Raw genomic sequence first — 21,347 nt, 5'->3', positions numbered from 1 at the left:
GTGAGTTCAATCTTTCCTCTCCACCCTTTTCTCTTCACCGCTTCTATTCTATTGAAAACACAAGCTAAATTTCAACCTGTACTGTGTTCACAGATTGTATACCTAGGTATAACTGGATTCAGTGTCGTGGGAAGGATGAGTAACTTTTTAGAGGTGAATTTGGGGTAGGAGGGGTTATGAGAATAAGCCTTCACCCTGAGCAGAACAGCATCTTCTCCCTACCGGGCATTTATCATCATCTTTTAAACTGAAGGATAGTGGCACTGGCTGTTATTAGCTCAACTGAATGTCCTAAGACACACAATGGTGCCTGCACCAGTGAGGCAGCTCAGTCGATAAAAGCGCTCACCGCCAAACCAGTGGCCTGAGTTCATTCCCCGGGACTCACACTGTGGAAGGAGGAAACAGACTCTGGCAAGCTGCCCTCTGACCTCCACAGGCATGCCCACGGCGCATGCATGACCGCACGCATACATGAGAAAAAGAATAAAACGCCATAATAATTTGTAAAAGACGTGCCTATGAAGTAGCATGTCTGTGAGTGCTTTGAAAAGCGAGGTTGTCATTATGAGCAAGTGTTGAAACCTAGTGTGTATAAAATGAGCTGGCGATATTGAGGAATTCTTTCAGCGTCTAATTATCTTCCCTAATAGCTTCCTGCATATAGTTAAAGCTCAAATGGGATTGGATGGGTAGATTCAGAGATGGATGGGTGACTATTTACATGTTTAACTGCTTGTTTCTAGTCCTATTTCCCCCCTTTTACGCTGGCGCTACTGCTCCCTGGTGGCCAGTAGCAGCATTACAATGCAGCATCCCTAGCCGGGTTGTCTCCTCAGCTTGTTGCCTGGGTTCCCTGAGCTGGCTCCTTTGCATGGGTCTCTGGCTGACCGTCACTCACAGCCTTCCTTCCTTCCTTCCTCTTCCCTCTCCACCTCATTCCCTGTCTCCATCTGCCCCTGCAGCACTGCCAGTAACTCCAACCGCAGCACGCCGGCCTGCTCTCCCATCCTCCGGAAGCGGTCCCGCTCACCAACACCACAGAACCAGGACGGAGACACCATGGTGGAGAAGGGCTCAGATCACTCCTCGGACAAGTCCCCATCCACCCCGGAGCAGGGTGTGCAACGCAGTTGCTCCTCACAGTCTGGTCGGAGCGGTGGTAAAAATTCCAAGGTGAGCAGACCATGCCGGAGACCTGGTTACCCCTCGTTACTTAGCCAAAGGAAGCTACTGGGTACTCATGTGACTGAATGGCCCCATGACTGTGTGATGAGGTCATGTCAGATCAGGGGCAGCAGGGGAGACTCTTGTTGAATCGATTCCCGTTTAATCATCCAGGGAGGGTCGTGAGTCACGTGCCCCCTTTCCGCCCCACTCCCCATCTCTCCGTAGCATCTAAGGAACTTCAAGACCCTTGAGATATGGAGGAAGCTCTGGGGATCAGGAAGAGTCATCTTTATAATCCTTCGTTAAATTTGACCCTTTGAACTGTCAAAGGAGCGTTATATGGGACAACTGTATTGCCAGGAAGAGAGACCTCAGGGAACCTTCTGGAGGGCTATTTTTAACCTCCTCCTTGGCCATCACCCGCCTTACCTTTGTCCCAACCCATGTCCTACTCATCTTGCAGAGAGGATAGTCATAGGGCTTTCCCATCCCTCTCAAGCTTGTCCTTGCTGTACCTGTGGGTCTGAGCACCCAGGCTCCTGGTCCAAGGATTAGCACAGAGGCCTCCCGTGGTTACGTGGTTATGGTTCCCCAGAGTTCCCCTTCCATCCCCAGGCCTCTGGCAATCAAGAGGCACCTCTATTCAGGTGCTCCTAAATCAGCAGGGCTTGAGAAAGGGGACCCCCCCACCGCCCCGGGAGGCTTGGGAGAAACCCCACTTGAATTTGTCTTTTTGATTTCTTGTTCTTCCTCTTCTCCCCACCGTCTCCCAAACACCTTCTTTGCATGCATGGTCTTAGTCTCACAAGCGCCTCTCAAAAGTAAGCCATCTTTTGTCTCTGTCTTTTAATCTCCCCTCTAGTATTGAATTGTCTGTAGTGCTCAGCACCCCTCCCCCCACCCCTGCCAATTCTGCCCATATGTCCTGCTTGGTCCCTTTCCCAGAAGGGCTGAACCCAATGTTCCCCACCCCCATCCCTTGGCAGGCTGGCTTGGAAGTCACTGAGGGACCACTCCCACTGCACCTGATGTCAGAGAACAGACCCCAGTCCCCCCCCCGCCCCCATCAGCACCCCTCCCCCCGTGTATGCCTGCTTCTTGAATAGCACCACTACTAGTGGGAATGTGTTTCCCTCCTTGCGTGGCACTTTCTAAAAGCAGAGTCCTGCAGAGGGTAGTTCCGTTCCTGTGGGTGTGGAGCCTCCACTCAGTCACTGTTGTTTCCTTCGACCCTTGGATGGGTGACCGTGACCTCCCTGGCAGAATCGAGGAAAGACCTTGAGATCTGCCTAGTTCATCTTTCCCTCCACCCCGGAGAGCTACTTGGCAGGTCACCCCCTGCGACTTGCTTATACTACTCTGGTACTCATTCGTGGTGTGCTGGGTTTCGGTTAAGGAGGGTACAGTACCAGAACATGGAGGTTGTTGACGGCGATAGCACCCACCAGACTCTAGGTATGTGAGTGTGGGAGGCAGACGTACCAGCCTCTCCCCAGGGCCCTGGGGTCTCCGAGGTCTGAGGAGTAGTTGGAGTTAGTAAACGGTGAACAGTTGGTAGCAAGGCAGTGCGGCCCAGGAAGTCGATTGTTGGGAAGAAGTGCAGTTGGAAGAAGCTGAGAGACGATTTACAACAGGGTCTGTAAGCGTCCTCCTCGGCAAACCACCATTCACTCCCATGGAAGAACCAGAAGCTCCCAGCTGAGCCTGCCCACTGTGTCCTTCAGGCGCCAAGTGTATTGTGTAGTTCTCAGGGTTTTGAGTGCCTGTTGCCAGCAGAGGAGAGCCTGGAGTGAGGAAGCCAGTGGGAGTCCTTTGTGTGTGTAAGAGGCTGGGCAGGTTCAGGCATGCCCGATACCTGGGAACAGGAGTTATAGAAGACCTTTGGTCACTACCCCAGTGCTCACTCCTCTGCCTTGGTTGAAGTATATACCAGAGGGTTCCCCGGCTCATCTGGAAGTGGGAGAACCCAGCCGGATATGGGTACCAGGTTATTCCCTCTCTCTACATCTGCCGAGTCTTTAGTCTTTCCAACCCTCAGGTGAAGTGTGCAGCTCTCTCCTCCAAGGCCAGCCCATTCGGGGAGCAGCAGGGTGCACAACCCCACTGGGGAGCAACCGAGGTCAGCCTGCAGCGTGCATGTGCAAGACACACAGACTGCAGAAGATCAACACAAAGTCACCACGGGAAGAGGGCGTTCAGTGCAGGGCCCAGTTAGTTACTGGACTGCAAGAAAGTGCCAGAGGGGTGAAGTCAAAGCTTTTAAAGCTGTTGCCCCAGGAACCACCCTTTCAAGGTGGCCAGATAGAGCTGTGTGGAAGGTCTGTGAGCTGGATCTGTTGTCACAACAGCTGGAGCTGGGGCATCCCTGACCACCGCCTGCAAAGAGGCCACCATGTATAATTTTTTTTTATTTTATTTTTTTTTTTTAGTATAGAATAGAGTCTATTCAGGGCATGGGGAGGGGAGTTAAGAGGGTAGTAGGAGAGAGGGAGAGAGAGAGAGAAGAATAGAGGCCAACCATGAGCACATGGAAAGAAGGTGGGGAGGGGAATGGGGAGAGAAGGGACAAAGGGGCAAGAGGAAGCAAGAGCAAGAGCCCCAGTGTGTAACTTCTATGCAGGCTGTAGGATGTCTCCTCTTCACAGTGTCTCTTACCCCTCCCCCTCTTTCCGACCTTCATTTCTTCCTTTGTTAGACACAGGATTGGGACAGGAAACCATTAGGGCTGCACCTTTCCCATCATAATCTCACTGGCTGAGGCCGATTCTTGCTTCTGCTTGGAGTAGGGAGCTCAGGGCTGATGATCACTCCCAGAAAGCCTTGCATTTGGGCCCCAGCTGCACTCAGTAGTGACGGCCTATGGCCACTAGAGGGAGCCAGGACATGCTCTCCTGCCCCTAGCAGCTCTGGAGAGCTGCTCTCCGCCCTGGCAGGCCTGCCAAGTAGATAGGCCCGCTCAATGCTTGGCTTCCGCCTCGCAGCTTAGCTCTCTGTCAGTGCTTGGCAGTGCCCGGTGCTCCGACACTGGTGCTCCTGTCGCCTTTTTGTTTGTTCGTTCGTTCGTTTGTTTGTTTGTTTGAATTCTAATTTTTATGGTTTTCTTTTCAGTATGACAGGCTTAATCTGATCAAAGTAAGACACTGTTTTGTTTTTTTTTTTGTTTTGTTTTCTTTGCCTCCCGGATCCAGTTTATGCTTTAATGTAGAGCTCCCGGCCCCGGTCTCCCTTCCCCCTTTCCCCACCTTGGCTCCCCTTCCAGACACCTTGAGCGTTCACGGTAGGAGATGCCTTTAGATGCAAGGGCAGGAAACTGCTACAAGGTAGCTTGGGTATGTTTCTAGGAGCCTTGTATTCCGTCTGGTCCTTGCTTGCCTGATTCCTTGTAGAAAAGGCCAAAGAAACCCAAAGCAAGTCCTCCAGGCCCTCCTCCTCCAGCTCCTATCCTGCTTCCAGCGGCTTGATGTTCTCATTCTCTCCCCCCTTTAACCATCCAATGCAGGCTCCCGGGCCTCCCTAGTTCTGCCCCGCCTTGAGCCCTAGCCCTCTCCTCCAGGTAGGGACATAGCAGTGTGCCATCCTCCTGGGCCTCAAGCCTCTCTGAGAACCTCTTTACAGGAGGTCCCTTTAGCACTCAGCCCAGGAATGCCGAACCTGGAGGATGTAATTCTTCTCCCGGAGGCAGGTTAGGAACTCTTCCTGCTGGGCCGTCTTGAGGGCTAGCGTGAGTCTCACTGGAGATGTAAGTGTAGGTGTCCTTGAGGTAGCCTCAGTGGCAGTAGAGAAGGAATTGTGTAGGGATATGGTCAGGCCAGAGCCTCCAGAGTTCTTAGGTTAAGGGCGCCTTTCTCATTTCTTTTAGTCCTTAGACATCCTTTCTGATATCCTCACTGTATAAGATAAGGAACACTAACCACAATGGTAGCACAGAGCTCGTTAGAGATGGGACGGCTGTCCCCAGCAGAGAGCTCTTGGGGTTCTGAAGCCGTTTGTGCCAAGTCGTTTCTTAAGGAGCTAGCTTCTTCACGTCAGTTCCCAGAAAGGGAAGATCTACTTCTGTCTGTGTGGGGAGAGGGGGTCAGGCACCATGGTTGGGGATGACAAAGGATCCCTATTCCCAGGGGCCCCCCTTTTCCTCCTAGGGTTGATTCCCAAAGTGCCAAGGAATGAAGTGCTTGGATGCAGCTGAGAGAGATTTCCCTCAGCTGGGAAGCAGGCGACCAGCCTGGGTCAGGGTTAGTACAGCATACGGTAACTGTGGACGAATCGCTTGATTTGTAGCCGCAAGAGTGTGCTTACTGTCATTATGATGTGAAATCAGCACAGCCCCAATTCTGTCTGGGCCTAGAGTCAGTTGTGCACACCCCAGAAAGATATATCAAATGGTGGTCCAGCTAGGTGTAACTTTCCTGCTCCACGCACCCTCTCCAGGCACGCACAGCCTTAGCCAAACTACTTAGATGGGAATGTTCAGGTCCAGAGTTCCTTCCTACAAGATAGCAACTCCCACTCCATGATGAAATAGTCTTGGCTATGTGGGTTTGGCTTTCAACTTCTGAAGACCACTGTGGTAAAAGACTATGCTTTCTAGATTAGACCACCATTCCTTTTGAGGAATGACCACAAAGAGTTCCTAGTGGAGGGGAACTGAGTGTCTGCATTGTCACCTGCTGCCCTGGTCAGGTGGGCTTGTGAAATTTGTGTGAGGGAGAAGCATAATCATACCTATGCCCCTTTCACTCCCTACCTCTGCCCACTGTGCTGTCTGGGTAGAAGCTCAAGGCGTCGGGCAGGTTTCTTGTTCAAAGGAAAAACTTGGTGATGGACATGGTCATCTCTTATCATTGTGGTCACAGTCACAGGTCCCTGGTTCATAGTCACCTCCTCCACTCTGACACACACACACACACACACACACACACACACACACACACACGCATATACACAGACACACACACAACCACACACACAGACACACAAATACACACAGACACACACACAACTATACACACACAGATACACAGACATACAGACATACACACACACACAACCACACAACCATACACACAGAGACATACAACCACACACACAACCACACACACAACCACACACACACAGACACTCACACACAACCACACACACACAACCACACAACCATACACACAGAGACATACAACCACACACACAACCACACACACACAGACACACAGACACACACACACAAACACACACACACACACCTTACTAGCTGACACAGTGGTTGGTCTGCTCTGCATTTATTAGCTGGCTCTTTGACACAAGCTCTAAGTTGCTGACAATGTATAGGCCCCATACCTCTGGTCTCCCATTGAGTCTTTGACCTGCTGGTAAAGTTTCTAACATCAGAACAGAATGTTCGTAAGTAGAGGTCGGAAACAGACAAGACGCAATCTCGCCATTCTTCTTTCATCAGAAGGTTTCGGATCCCATGGGGAGATCAGAATGAGAATTCCTCAACTACAGAGCTGAGGACAGGATATGGTTTTAGAATACTGAGTTATATCTAACACCATGGGTCGGAAGAAGCCTTCAGAGATGACACAATCTCACTCCCTTCCCCTGCAGAACCCCAACCATTTACTAGCTATTAGGAGGTCAGCCAGTTGTTGGGATAGAAGGAATTTACTCACCCGTTAGCTGAGAATGTAGTATAACTTTTTAGATACTCTCTTCTAAATCCCTTCACCAAAATATTCTACCTTGCGTTTGACAGGGGAGATGATCTGGAGCAGGAGGCCGTGTTGGGCTCTCTGTATACTTTGCTTCTAGTCAGAACCCACTTGGGGACTAGGTTTTGGATGCCTACCACATATCCCACATCCCCATCAGTAGGACCTGGCGATGGGGCTCTCACTCCCTTCTGGTTGAGTGCTAGCTAGTGCTGCCACTGCCTGCATCTCCAATGGCCCCAGCTGTGGTGGGGGCTTCCAGCATGGACTGCTCCCCGGGCCTCCTTTCTGGAGCTGTCTTGTGAAAGGAGGACCCTTCCGAGCATCGACATGGGAAGCATTCAGCTGCATTTGGATTCCTCCTCCCTGCCCACCCTCCGCTGTCTGTGTTACCTTCGCCCCAGGGGGAAGGAATACTCTGGCCACTTCCAGCGTCTCTTCCCTAACTAATTTTATTCTTTTTTATTTTGTCTTTTCAGAAAAGCCAGAGTTGGTACAATGTAAGTATTTCTGTTTCTCTTCTTATTGGGTAATAGTAAAACGGTGTGGAGGAGGCAGGGACAAGGGTTGTAAGAAGCATTGTCAAGTACAGTTTGGGTCTTCTAAATTTTTGCCTCTGTCAACCTCTTCCTCTCACCCCAAAACAGACACAGTAGTTCCATTCTACATCAGGATAGATAAGTCCTGGGGAGGAGGATTTGATCTGGGGACATGAAAGAAATGACCCACCTCATCTCTTTCCTCATTTAGTGCCCTGTATGAAATCAGAGAGCAGCCAGGAATGAGTGCCTGTTTCAAAGGCCAGGAAGAATTATGTGGCTAGGTGAGGCCTGGGGTATGAACTTAGGGCTAGCATTAGCATCACCAGGCAGACATCTTGTGAGGAGCTAGAGCTGAGAGACTGTGCTGTATGAGATGTGTTGCAAAGATGCGGTGCCCTTCAGAGCATGCTATATGATAGCCCGTGTCACAGACATGCAGTGCCCTCCAAAGCATGCTATATGATAGCAGACATGCGGTGCCCTCCAGAGCGTGCTCCTACTGAAGTCTTGGCTGCCTTCTGGTCTATAAGGTAGGGGCTTTCTTAGGTCATCCTTAGTGGCTGTTCATCCAGCTCTGGACTCTGAAAGTGCTTTGTGGAGTCACCAGCCCCTGTAAGGCCTCTATTCTCAACCTGTCACGTAGACTAGGCTGCACAGCCCTGGGCTCTTCTCTGGAACAGCAGCTGGCTAAATTCCCTGAGCCTGCCCCGTCCACATGTTCTGTACCATCAGGGGGATGGGCCAGCTGAGGCCCCCTGTGGCCAGGCCTCAGACCCTTGTCTTCCCTTCTTTAAGCTGATCTGTGCTGAGAATACCACTCCTCCACTCCACTCCCGCATGCTTACCTCCTCTTGTACCTCGTTCTGCTCCAGCGGGAGCTAAGGCTTGGAGAAGCTATCAGGATGGTGGAATGACAGGGTTGGAGGGAGCAGAGGAAGGGCTCGAGGTGACACGTGTGTTCCGTGTGGGGCTGTGGGTCCAAATCATCCTTCTGGGCCACATGCGTATCCCAACATGGTATTAAGCAGTCCCGTAAAGTTAGACACACGTCAGCTAACACTCTGGCTTCCCACAAGCTGCTCTGTGCCGGCCTATCCCAGAGGCTTATATTGATCTTCCGTCCACAGCCCCACTGAGCACCCCAAGGGGCCAGTGTTGATCTGAGGACATTGAGGATTCTGATGACAGTGGGTGGAAGAGAAGCTGAACTCCGCCTCCTATTGTCTCTTCTTTCTCTCTGACTCAGACCAAGGGTCTTCTTGCCTCTGGCCTCCTCTGGCTGATAGCAGCTCATATCTTGGAGGGAGGTGTGAGGCATCTCTCTCTCTCTCTCTCTCTCTCTCTCTCTCTCTCTCTCTCTCTCTGTGAGAGAGAGAGCTGTCCTGGCCCAAGCATCCTCCAACCAGTAATCTCCTTTTAAGTGGCATTGCAAGAATCCGTGTCACCGAAGGGATACAGAAAGCACAGCCTCAGTGCTATTGGGCAATTAAAACATCCCGATTTGAGCAGGCAGATCCTGTCTGTGATGCGAACGCTGTCCTTACCGCCCCCTTTCTCCTCGCATGACTCTTAGCACGGCTGCTCCTGTTTGTTCTGCTTTCCTGTCCTGTACGGCTTGAGGCTCCTTGCTCTCTGCTCCCACTCCTTTCTTCCTCCTTCATGCGCTTCTTTGTTCTCGGGTTTCCAGTCACCTGGCTGACTTTCCGTTTTCTTCCTGATCACTATACATTTTTTTTTAAGGCCCGGTACCCCTCTTTTCATCTCTGTCCTCCCTCAGCCTGGTTCTGAGGCTGTGATGTCTGAGCCCCCACTCAGCTGGATGACAGACAGGCCTCTTGGCTGGAGGATTTGAAAGAGGGGGCATCTGTCTGCAGTTGAACCTGACAGACCTTCGAAAATCCTCCGGGATGACCACCAACACATTCCTTTCTGCCTGCCCCGGCTGCCGCCTACCCTCCTCCTGGTCCTGCTATCTATGCACTGTAGAGTCCAGACTTGGCGTTGGTGCAGGAAGCAAAAAGGAATGGGAGTGGAGGAGGAAATAGGAACGGCAAGTGGACACGGGGAAACCACAGACAGTTTCCGATCGCCATAGCTGCAGTTGCTGAGAGCTGTGCTTGAGGCTTGCATAGCTGATAGGCTCTGGTCTCACTTGTGCAAGAGTTAGCTCCTGTAGGGGTTAGTCAGTAACTGCGATAGTGGAGAGGCAAGTTAGAAACAGAACCCACGCGGGCTGGTTGGACGAAGTCCTCTCACTCTTTCTGTTGAGACAGATGCCCTCGTCCCCCATTTTCCAGAGCTCGGTTATTAGTGTTGCCGGCCAGTTGCTGTCTGTCTGACCTGGCAGCCGTTTCCCTTGGGTTCTCTCTGACCCTGCCAGTGCATTTACCCTCAACATTGGCCCAGTTGCCTTGGCTAGGACTGGAATCTATGACCTGGGTCCTTCCAGGTCCACCACCTGTTGGATAGGCTTACCTGCTGGGCCCTGACTGGCTAAGCACCTTCTCTGAGTGCTGTGGCTCTGCCTCATACCCTTGTGTTCAGATTCATCACCAGGGAAACCTCCACTGACCCCTCCCCTCAGCACTACCCCCTCCTAGTCTACCCAGCTTCCTTTGGGAAGCTCGAAGTCTACCCTTGTTGTTGACCTGTCTTCCCTTAGACCTACCTTTCCTCTCCATTGCTGTCTGCTGCCGGCTGGCTGGATTCTGACCTTCACAGAGGATCCTGGTGACCTGTTCCTCTTTCCAATCTCTTTCCCACTGCTAGAGGCAGCTCACCAGCTGTGATAGATGCAAACTTCATCATCCCATGCGCTGGGGGCAGGCTAGAGTTAGGGCCCTACAGGGTCCTGACTACCGGAGGAGTACCCCAGACCTGGTCAAAGTCCCTGGGTGTGATTTAAGAGGAAGCCAGTTTCTACCATCATCACCAGTCTGTAGGGGGAAAAAAGCAACTCCTTTACCCATGACTAGCTACGGTGAGATTGTCTGCAAAATAGCAGGTTAGCATGACCTGAAGAGGTGAGTCACAAGAAGGGACATGGCCCCAGTGACACAGGGACAAGACTGTTGAGGGTGAAGATCGGGTCAGGGTGGAGTATGAAAACCCTGTCTGTGCAACTCTCCTGGGGCCCCACTTGCCTTTCACCCCCACAGCTGACCGGCTCATTCTGTTCAGCAGAGCCTCCAGCCTGGGAGTACAAAGGTGTAGTAGTGGTTAGGGGCTTAAGGGGTCAGGTGACCAGGCTTTGGAACTGTAGGCAGAGATAAGGATGGTCAGACTAAAGCTTGAGGGATTACCATCTGCCTTTTAAATATGATCCTTCCTGGTCCCGGTAGGTACTGGCCTTGCTGAACCCCAGGTGGGCAGATAGACCCTCCTACCTGATGTGTCCTTCCTGAGGTGTTAGTGTTTCCATAGCAACTTAGGGACAGAGCCTGAAATAGGGCAGCTGCTAGAGACAGTACCCACATTGCCTGTCCCTGTCCCTGTTAGGAAAACTGGCTTTAAGGACGGCAAAGAGGATTGGTGCCAGTCTTGGGAATGACAGGGCAAGCCCACCTGGCATCAGTCTGAGAATAGAAGGACAAAGCTTTATAGGAGTGGACTTGCAGGTGTTAGGGCAGCGGCGATGACATACTCAGTACCCGGTGTTTCCTCAGCACCCATCTGCCCCCAAGCTATATTTTCATCTATGACTTTGAGGAATCTTTCTGCTACCCCCATGACAAGTCAGTCAGCTCTAAACTTCACTCTCCCAGTGGCGGTATAACCATTCCAGGTGAGACCCCCCACCCTTCTGCACCCCTCTGCATTACACCCATGCCCAACTCATGTTTAGTCACCTTTCCCTTGTCATCTCATCCCACCCGCGCCTGGTTTCTGCCTGCCGCATTTGGCTGGAGCACCAGGTTTTTCTTTGTGTATCTTAACTGGTTTCTTCCTAGGTGAGGTCAATGCTGAACCCCAAATCCGCTCCCCACCTCCACCAGGCTCTCCCACCCCCTCCTTCCTGCTGAACCTGGAGAAAGGGTACCAGTTGGTCCCAGCACTCAGTGTTTGCCATAGAGTTAATGTTTAATTAAAGGCTCATTCCAGCTCCTGGGGTTCGGCCCTGCCCTGCCCTACCCTGCCCAGCCCTTGGTGAGGGGGTGGAGGAGACAAAGGCTAATATAGACCAAGACTCATCTCCTATGGCACTATCTCCCTGAGTTGAGTGTAAACTGTCCCTGTCTCATCCGGATAGTAACCAACTCAACTGTCCTGTGTCTATGACTAGATATCAGTGTTTCCAGGGAATTTCTGTTAAGTACCTGGAGCCTCCTGGAACTATGTATACCACCTGTATCTTGGGTGTGGTATGGACCTGAAAAGAGATATTGTGATCACTCTGGAAAATAGAATTGCTGCATCCACCTGTCACAGAATTTGAGGACCACTGATGCACAGAGAGAACGTGATCTTGTGATTGAACCAGGGCAGCGACTAGGCCCAAGAAGTCAACCTTAAAAAAATAGGGATCTCTGTGTGCGTGTGTGTATGTTGTTATGCATGCATGTCTGTCTGTCTGTCTGTCTGTCTGTCTGTCTCTGTATATGCCAATAGGAAGATAAAGAATACATTTATGTACTAAATAATTTTTACACAACATATGAAATACTAAGTGCTAGAAAAGATTAAAGGGTGGATCATTCCCAGTGAAGGCGGCATCCGACAGAGTAGGGTCTACCTTAGGATGGATGAGAGAAGGCAGGTATCCTTCAGGATGGGAAGGGGAGAGTGTTAGAAGACATCTTGATCAAGGATTCTTTCCCCTCTATTTATCCTCACAATGGCTGTCATGTTCTTCTTAATTGGTGTCTCTGGGTCTGAGACCCAAGAATGTGTATTCTGCGTGTTCACTGGGGTTATTTTAAAACATGCCAAGGTTTAAGCACAGGAAGTTCCCAAAGCTTATAAGACAAAGAACCATTACCCATGATGCACCAGCTCAAGGCCTTCCTGCTAGGGTAGGCCACCTGGTGTAGCGTAGGCTGTCTGGGTATTGCAAGGGAGCTGCCTCAGTCATTGCAAAGGTCTCGGAGTCTGTGCTTTCCTGGTTCCAATGCTGTCTACCCTTTCTCTACTTCTCTGTTTAGACCAGTGATTCTCAACCTTCCTAATGCTGCAACCATAAAATTATTTTTTGTTGCTACCTCGTAACTATAATTTCGCTACTGTTGAGATCTGTACTATAAATATCTGGTATGTAGACTATCTGATAGGTGACCGTTATGAAAGGGTTGGCACAAAAGGGTTCACGACCCACAGGTTGAGCACCACTAGCCAAGCACCCTTTCTGCTTAGATGTCATTTCGGTTGTCTCTTTCTTTTACTTGTCTCTTTCCATCTAACCAGGGTCCAGAAGGTCTGCTCTTGCTATTTTGCCCTCAAGGTCTGAGTAGCTGCCGGCCAATGCTTGGCTTTGATCCTATGCCTCCTTATATGGAAGGTAGGGTACAGTTCTTGAGAAACTCACATCAGGCAGACCTCATCTTCTCCAGACTATCTGTCTGTCCAACTTCTCTGTGACCAGCTCATTGGAAGTTCCCATGTTTGCTGCTGGTTGCATCAGAGAAGTTGCCGAATGGATGTGTTCCTTAGAAGGGGAGCTGTCCCTTAAGAAATCTCTAGTCTATTCAGTCTCAAATTTCATATTTCACCAGAGCTGGGATGCCCTTGGCACCTCCCCTTCCCTTCCTCCACCGAGAGCCCTGGCCAGCAACGTTCCATTGCAGGAAACATCTGCTGGTGAGGCCAAGCTAGGCCCGAGGTTACTGCAGGACATTGGCCAGGGCCATCACCCAGATCCTGTAACTTGAAGCATGTGTGGGGCTCTGGCCTTGCCCGCCCACCAGCCCTGCCTCCCTCCCTCAGGCCCCAGTGACTCTTAACAAAGAAGTCATTTGCTGGCCAGCTGAAAGGGGCACGGTCTGGAGGAAAAAGGGGTGTGTGCAGGGCTGGGGTGAGAGCAGGCCCTGTGTTGTAGCTAAGTGGTGGCCCTTTTTGCCTGGGTGAGATGTGAGTCACAGCGATCCTGGCCTGGCCCCGGGGGGATAGAAGCATACTCACTGAACAGGCCAATCTGTGAGGCAGAGCTGGACTAAGGATCAGGACCACCATGGGCCTCTCTGGAGCTTCTGAACCACTTGTGAGTCACTGAGTGTGAGTAGCCAGTGTGGAATCGAGGCCTCCGGAGCCAGCTGTGGGTCATCCTGCTCTGCAAAGTTTGCCTGATCACGTGGGGCTGCACTTCCGCAACTCACAGCTTATGTTGTGTACCTGCTGTATCTGTGTCGTCTGGCCTTACCTGGACTCTTGAGTGACTGCACCAACCAGGGAGTATTGCCTGACCACACCCCCTCGGGGCTGCCCCAAGACTGAAGACAAGGGAAGCATGAAGCAGAGTCCAACTGTGGGAGACTGGACAGCCAGCCCTCTCTGAGAACCATGCTTGTTGTTATCTTTTCACTCATGAGAGCTTGAACTGGGAGTACGGCTCTGAGAGCAGAAAGGATATCAACTGGGGTGGTGTAGACCCTCTGTGTAGAAGGCAAGAGAGTACTTCGTATCCAGTCCAGGCAAGACTCACTGTTTTTATTCTGAGGGAACCTGAGACTCAGCCTAAGGACCCAAGGTCCCTTGCCTGGGACATTTGTTGGGAGTGATGGAATCTCTGACAGAATCTGGGGTCCTCTGGAGCCTCCTGCTGGAACTGGACAGCCAGTCTCTGCTGTGGTACTTGAAGAGGCTCGCTGATGCACCTGTTGGTCCTGAACACCTCTGCTGGCCTGGATCTGAGAAAATCCCAGCCGTGAGTGTGTGACCCAAACTCTCTGTGTCCCTACAACTGTTCTGTGCACTCTTCCATGCCCCTTGTGGCCCTGCTGAGAGACTCGGATTTAACAACCCTCGAGCGAGTCCTTTGGCCATTTTGTAGAGGTGAGCCTTGCCTCACCGTTGGAAGAGAGTGCTTTAAGAGTACACAGGAAGTGGGTATAGAGCACTAGGTTTCCCAGCATAGGGGGGCATAGCATTGTAAGCCAAGTATGCCCATCAATGTGTCTTTGTGCTTTTAGTACAGAGAGACTGGCCTACCATCTACATCAACAGACAGTAGAATAAAACCAGTTAGGTGGTACAAATGTGAGAGAGGAAGCTTTCCTCATTCCTCCCCACTGCTATACGCACAGAAGATCATTGCCTCCTCCTGCTTGCTTCTGAGAGAGATTGTACCCAGACTTCTGTGTCTCCATCTCTGTGGGCTCTGGAGCTCTCATTGGATATGATAGAGGCCTGGGGAAGAGGAAACTGTGGGTGGAATTTGGAACTTGACATCAGGTAACTGGATGGTTAGAACCCAGTTACTCTTGAAGAGGATTGGGGGCTACCACCTCATGCAGGAACTTTGCAAAGACTCCTCCAGAAATGTGAGAGGCTAGCTAGTGGGAGTCCTAACGCGGGTGACTGTCCCTTCCCACATGAGTGCTGCTTATTGGGAAGCCCTGTCGGCTTCTTTTTTGGCAGTTGGATAGGACCCTTGTTCCATTCCTGCTAGGTTTTCACATTCCTCAGGCAAGTTGCTTAACCGCTGCCTCATGTTTCGCAAGTATGGAGCGGGAGAGCGACATCTCCGTGAGGGATGTATGTGATGGGCTAGTGCTTGCTCTTGGATGCTTATTCATTCGACAGTAGTCTAGAAGGTGAGTTGGATATAATGAGGAATATGAGCCAGGTCGTTGAGCAAGGGTTTCCTATGTGTGGATTCTGGTCTCAGAGGCTGGGCGGCTGCATGGGGAGCATTTGCATAGTATTTAGTGATCCTTGGAGGACTGTTATATCGGGTCTTTCCTGGCTACAGAAATCATAGGATAGTTAAGATTCCAGATGGCTTCCTCTCAGTGGTCTGGAACCCTGGTTCAAGCACATATAGATGGTTTGGGAAGTTTGAAATTATATGGTAGCATGGTGTACTTTGGGAAAAGGTAACCGGGCCTCTCATAGTACACGTGTAAGTCAAGAGCAAAAGCTTGAAATTCAAAGTATAGACAGGTTGATGAGATGTTTCTTGTTTTCAGCTCTTCTGTTTCCTCCCTCTTAGAGCGTGGACCCAAACTGAACTTCCACTGTTTTCTCTCCAACTTGCTTCCTGTTTCCCTTCCTTTAGTCAGAGTGATAGGCTGTACCTCAGTCTGGGAGTCTTTGGTTCAGATGCGAGCCGTCTCCAGACTTTGTTTCCACGTGGGTCATTTAGCCTCATAGAAAGTTGAAACATGAACGTGTGTAGTGTCCATCCCTCACCAGAATGTGAGTTCTCAGGAAAGTGGGTGGGAGGGTAAGAGGCCAGAAACCACACGTCACTGCCAGCAGGACCATCTGTTCCTCAGGCATGGGCCCCTGGTGGAGGGTTAGCAGCCATACGTGTGTGTGTGAGTGTGTGTGTGTGTGTGTGTGTGTGTGTGTGTGTGTGTGTGTGTGTGTGTGTGTGTGAGTGTGTGTGGTGTGTGTGTGGGTGTTTGCGGGTGGGTTTGTGTGGTGGGGTGTGGGGGTGTGGTGTGTGGGTGTGTGTGGGTGTGTGTGTGTGTGGGTGGGTGGGGGTGTGTGTGTGTCGGTGGGTGTGTGTGTGTGTGTGTGTGTGTGGGTGTGTCTGTGTGTGTGGTGTGTGTGAGTGTGTGTGTGAGGTGTGTGGTGTGTGTGTGTGTGTGTGTGTGGTGTGTGTGTGTGTGTGTGGTGTGTGTGTGGTGGTGTGTGTGTGGTGTGTGTGTGTGTGTGTGTGTGTGTGTGTGTGTGTGTGTGTGTGTGTGAGTGTGTGTGTGTGTGTGTGTGTGTGTGTGTGTGTGTGTGTGTGTGTGTGTGTGGTGTGTGTGTGTGTGTGAGCACATGGCCTGGTGGAATGCAGATGTGTCTCTGTCCTCGAGTGTGGCTCTCCCTAGGTTGTACACCTTTTGTTTTGTGTTTTGAGGCAGAGTCTCTGTGTAGCCCTAGAGCTTGCTCTATAGACCAGGCTGGTCTTGAATTCAGCCTGGCTGGTTATATACTCTTTGCATAATCCTTGAGTGCCATTCATCTATGGCCACCCTTCTTTTTTCACTTGCATTCATTTTAAAAGATTTTTTTAAAGATCAATCTATTTTTATCTTGCGTGCTTGCATGTGTGTCCATGTGAGGGTGCCAGATCCTCTAGAACTGGAGTTACAGACAGTTGTGAACTGCCATGTGGGAGCTGGGAATTGAACTTGGATCCTCTGGAAGAGCCACCAGTGCTGTTAACTGCCAAGCCATCTCTTCAGCCCTCTTTCTTCTCCCTTTAAAAAAAAAATACTTTTAAGACTGTGTGCTCTAAAAGGGCAGAATCCCTTATTATTGGACTGGCTGGTGGGGTTTCTTTCTTTCTTTTTTTTTTTTCTTTTATTGGATTTTTAAATTTACATTTCAAATGTTGTCCCCTTTCTTGGTTTTCTCTCTGGAAACCTGCTATCTCCTTCTTCTATGAGGGTGCTCCCCACTCATCCACCCATTCCCTCCTACCTCCTTGCCCTGACATTCTCCTACACTGGGCATGAAGCCTTCATAGGACCAAAGGCCTCTCCTCCCATCGGTGCCCACCAAGGCCATCTCTGCTACATATGTGGCTGGAGGTCTATCCCTGTGTACTCTTGAGATGATGGTTTAGTCCCTGGGGTTTCTGGGCATGTGTGATTGGTTGATGTTGTTGTTCTAATGGGGTTGCAAACCCCTTCAACTCCTTCAGTCCTTTCTCTGACTCCTCCATTGGGAACCCCATTCTCAGTTCAATGGTTGGCTGCGAGCATCCACCTCTGTATTTGTCAGGCTTTGGCAAAGCCTCTCAGGAGACAGCTATATCAGGCTCCTGTCAGCATGCACTCTTGGCATTCGCAATATTGTCAGGGTTTGGTGTCTGTATGTGGGATGAATCCCCAGGTAGGGCAGTCTCTGGATGGCCTTTCCTTCAGTCTCTGCTCCACACTTTGTCTTCATATTTCCTCCTGTGAGTATTTTTGTTCCCCCTTCTAAGAAGGACTGAAGCATCCACACTTTGGTCTTCCTTCTTGAGCTTCATGTAGTCTGGGAAACTTGATAAGTTAGTCTGTGGGAATGAGCCTGCCTGCAAGGGACGACAACATATTTTTAGATCTGGTTCTCTATTCTGTACAAGTCCCTGGTCCTCTCCTGACTTGTAGGGTTTATGGAGAATATACGCTCATCTTGGGATCTACCACTTAATAGAAGTTGGGTGCCCTTGGGCATGGGGCTTTTCCCTTTCCTCAGTTTTCTCATTTTACATGTTTGGTAGATGCTTTGGTAAGATTAGGGAGGGGAGTGTCAGACTTGTGTACCAGATGTACTTTTAACATCACAACATTTTCCCGGTTATTGGAATTTTTCTCTTAGTGCCATGTCTTCTAATTTTTTTTTAAATCATGTCTTTAGTTCACTGTTAATCATAACAGACTTTGAGAAGTACACGTTGTCCAATCCTCTTCCAAGTCCTGCTAGCGAGGCCCTCAGGTCCTTTCCACTGCCAACGCAGAGCTGGCAGAAAGCAGGGCAGTGACCACTATCATCATGGTCCCCGGAATCACTTGAACATTTCCTTCCTTGCTTTCTGTTCTTAGGATATATGTGAACCCCAATTTCATATTTCTCATTGACCAAAACTGCAGGAATGGCTTTTCAGGACAAGGTCCTCTATGCTATTTCTCCGTGCCCCTTTTTTAACCTGGCCTCCCAGAGACTATGGGAAGAGAGAGTATATTTGTCTTTCTATCACATAAGCATCTGACAGCCTCTACCCCAGCACCCACTATCTCTAACCCTATAGTATGTGGGTACATTGCACTAATCTTGGCTGTTGTCCTGCAGGTGCTAAGCCCCACTTACAAGCAGAGAAATGAAGACTTCAGAAAGCTCTTCAAGCAACTCCCAGACACGGAGCGCCTCATTGTTGGTGAGCTAGTAACCTGGGAAGGGGCCAACCAGGAAGTCTGGGAGTTCCAGAGAACTCTCAGGCTGCTTCTGACCAGAGGCTGAGAGCCAACACAAGCAAGCGGGTGGAGCCAGCCACATGGCGAATACACATCTGTGACACAGACATCTTAAGTCCAGATCTTAGGATCAAATGCCATTCCTGTGGCATCCTCGAGAGCCCACCCAGGAGGGATTCAAAGACATCCTTGACCTCTGCAAATGGCGGATCCTTAGAACGGGTCACTGTCATGGTAGAAAAAGATTAGAAATTAATGAAACAGCACTGGCCTTTTTAAAAGCCCCGCCAGTCGTTGGCTGTCATACTGATTTGCTATCCTGCCACCAGGCCAGAGTGTCCTTCATCTCTTCTGTGTTCTTGTCATGAGATGTCAGAGACTTCCATGGCTACACAACTAGTCAGCAGCAGATGCCTGGACTCCCCCAGTGCTGGAGGGAGGGAGGGACAGCATGCTCTCTGAACACTGGTTTGCCGATCATGTCTCCTGCCTCTGAATTTCATATCCTGCTTCCTATACAGATTACTCTTGTGCACTCCAAAGAGACATTCTTCTTCAGGGCCGACTCTACCTCTCAGAAAATTGGATCTGCTTCTACAGCAACATCTTCCGCTGGGAAACTCTGGTACAGAGCTTGGACTTGGGTTGGTGGGGGAATCATGTGGGATGCATCTCAGTGGTGATACTCTTACCTAGCATGCACAAGGCTTCTCTGTGCTTGGTGCCCAGGACTGCAAGAAGAAAAGAAGAAAAAGACCCAGACTTGTTCCTTTGGGCTATCATCTTGGCCATGACTGAACAAGCTGCCTTCATTTTCTTCCTTTGCTGACTTTGTGTTCTTCCCAAGCCTTTATATTATGTATACTGATTTCCCCCCTTAATAGATAGGGTTTCTCTGTATAACCTTGGCTGTCCTAGAACTCACTCTATAGAACATGCTAGCCTCAAACTCAAGAGATCTGCCTGCCTCTGCCTCCTGAATGTGCAACATCACCTTCCTGCTTGCTTTTATGTTGTTAACACAAACCCATGCCTGAACACTGGATACCCAATTCTGAGTTCCAGTCATGAAATGTCTTCTGCCATGTGTATCTTTCCATCTCTTGGGTGTGGAGGGCAGCATAAAAACCAAACCAGAACAATCAACCAATCAAACAAACAAAAAAGCAAAGCAAAAACATTTTTCTTTGGCCAATGTAGATAGCTATCTGGTATGAGTTACAGCAGAGGGAGACATAGCAAAGTAGGAAGGGCATTGGCTGTAGGGCTCAGAAAAATTTTATTAATTGTGATTTTAAATTAGTAGGTTTATTTTTGTCTTTGTTTCCTTATCTTTTAAAATAAGATGGAGAAAGATTGCTCAGATGGCATTAAAAGACCATCCAGCACCAACATTCTGTGTTTTTATAAGCAGAAAAATGACAGGTCCTCTGCCCATGTAGCATCTAGGTTGTAGAATCTAGGTACCCATGGCTGGCGATAAGGCCCAGCTGTTCCCTAGTGTATGACCTCTGTGACGTAGGCTGTAAACTATATGATCTCTAAATTAATCCCTTCCAGGGCCAGAGGATGAGAACCAAGATTTGATTTTGTCTGGTAACTACTAGTGCCAGGTAAACACTCCTTGCACGATTGTACTAATACCCTCCCTTGCTTGTTACTCATGCTCTGTTACCATGGGGATGCCAGCTGACAGTTCGTTTGAAAGATATCTGCTCCATGACTAAAGAGAAAACAGCTCGCCTCATTCCCAATGCCATCCAAGTCTGCACTGATTCAGAAAAGGTATGTGTGGTCAGCTTCTGTCTCTTGTACCTATGTGCCTTCCACATCCCGCTCCCCCATGCTCCTGCTCCTGTATTCTTGCCCTTAAATCACCTTCCTCTTTAGACTCATGGGCTTGAAATGGCAGGCAGTAAGCCAGGTACAGTTGTTCTAGAAAATACTCCCTGGGTGAGCAGAGTGGTTGAAGGCTGAGCAGGGGTTAGGGTAGCATGTTAGAACTTTGAACTTTGAGCTAGAACACCTGATTTTTGAATCCCGTCACTATGTGACTGTAGACTGCATTGGATAGCCTTCATATGCAACGGATTTTGCTGAAGGTTTTGGGTCAGTAGGTGTGTCTCATTCTGCTTATGTAGTACTCCAGCTCAGCTCTTACCCAGTTCTACTTGGTGAATACAGAACATTTATATTTTGGGGGTAGAGGGGTGGGCAGACACGATTTAGAACTAGATTAAAAAAAACACAGAAGAAAGTTGGTAAATATTGAAGAACTTGGTTACTGTGGGCACCTAGAGACTTCAGGTACCTAGTGCTTACAGTTTTAGATAACGGACAGTCAGTGGCATTTGAGACTGTGTATCTTGACTAAAAGAAAGGAGGACCACGTTTCCATTCTATCTGTTTCTCTGCATCTTCTGCTCCATTCTAGCACTTTTTTACTTCATTTGGAGCCCGGGATAGGACGTATATGATGATGTTCCGGCTCTGGCAGAATGCTCTCCTCGAAAAGGTAAGTCCTGAAGGGGAAGTGAACACAGAGCCCCTTGAACCAAGAATTCATACAATGGATACTTGCCAAGAAAGGGAAAATCAGTGCTAGTGTTAGTGGGTCTATTAACAGCCCTCATTCCCCATGTCTAGGAGTAGCTGGCCAACACAAAATAGATTCCATGTTTGTTGGTGTTTGCTTCTGGTTTTGTCTTCTCAATTTTATTTCTTTTACACACACACACACACACACACACACACACACACACACACACACACACACACAGAATTTGTTTTGATTTTCGATTTTAGATTTTGTTTATTTGAGAGAGAACAAAAGAAGGAGTCCACAGATTTAGTTTGGAAGGATAAGGAAAGCGTTAGGGCGA

At 49.7% G+C, this 21,347-nt stretch overlaps 1 protein-coding gene across 8 annotated transcripts in view; it reads left to right on the top strand.

Annotated features, from left to right (window-relative positions):
- The window catches only part of Gramd1b (GRAM domain containing 1B), a 101,771-nt gene that overhangs the window by 59,564 nt on the left and 20,860 nt on the right, over positions 1–21,347 (top strand). For 6 of the 8 annotated variants that reach the window (XM_032910047.1, XM_032910042.1, XM_032910041.1 and 3 more), the window contains exons 2-7: positions 966–1,176; positions 7,355–7,375; positions 18,344–18,428; positions 18,987–19,090; positions 20,155–20,250; positions 20,900–20,980. In XM_032910047.1, coding sequence (XP_032765938.1) covers positions 1,063–1,176; positions 7,355–7,375; positions 18,344–18,428; positions 18,987–19,090; positions 20,155–20,250; positions 20,900–20,980 — 501 coding nt within the window. In that variant the 5' untranslated portion in view covers positions 966–1,062. Of the gene's footprint in view, positions 1–965; positions 1,177–7,354; positions 7,376–12,010; positions 14,274–18,343; positions 18,429–18,986; positions 19,091–20,154; positions 20,251–20,899; positions 20,981–21,347 lie in introns of those variants that run through there. The other 2 variants (XM_032910048.1, XM_032910046.1) reach the window with 1 other exon arrangement.

This window comes from Rattus rattus, chromosome 8, assembly GCF_011064425.1.
Source record: "Rattus rattus isolate New Zealand chromosome 8, Rrattus_CSIRO_v1, whole genome shotgun sequence".
Taxonomy (NCBI): domain Eukaryota; kingdom Metazoa; phylum Chordata; class Mammalia; order Rodentia; family Muridae; genus Rattus; species Rattus rattus.
Note: the sequence above shows the minus strand (reverse complement) of the source record. Positions and strands in the feature narration are given on the sequence as shown.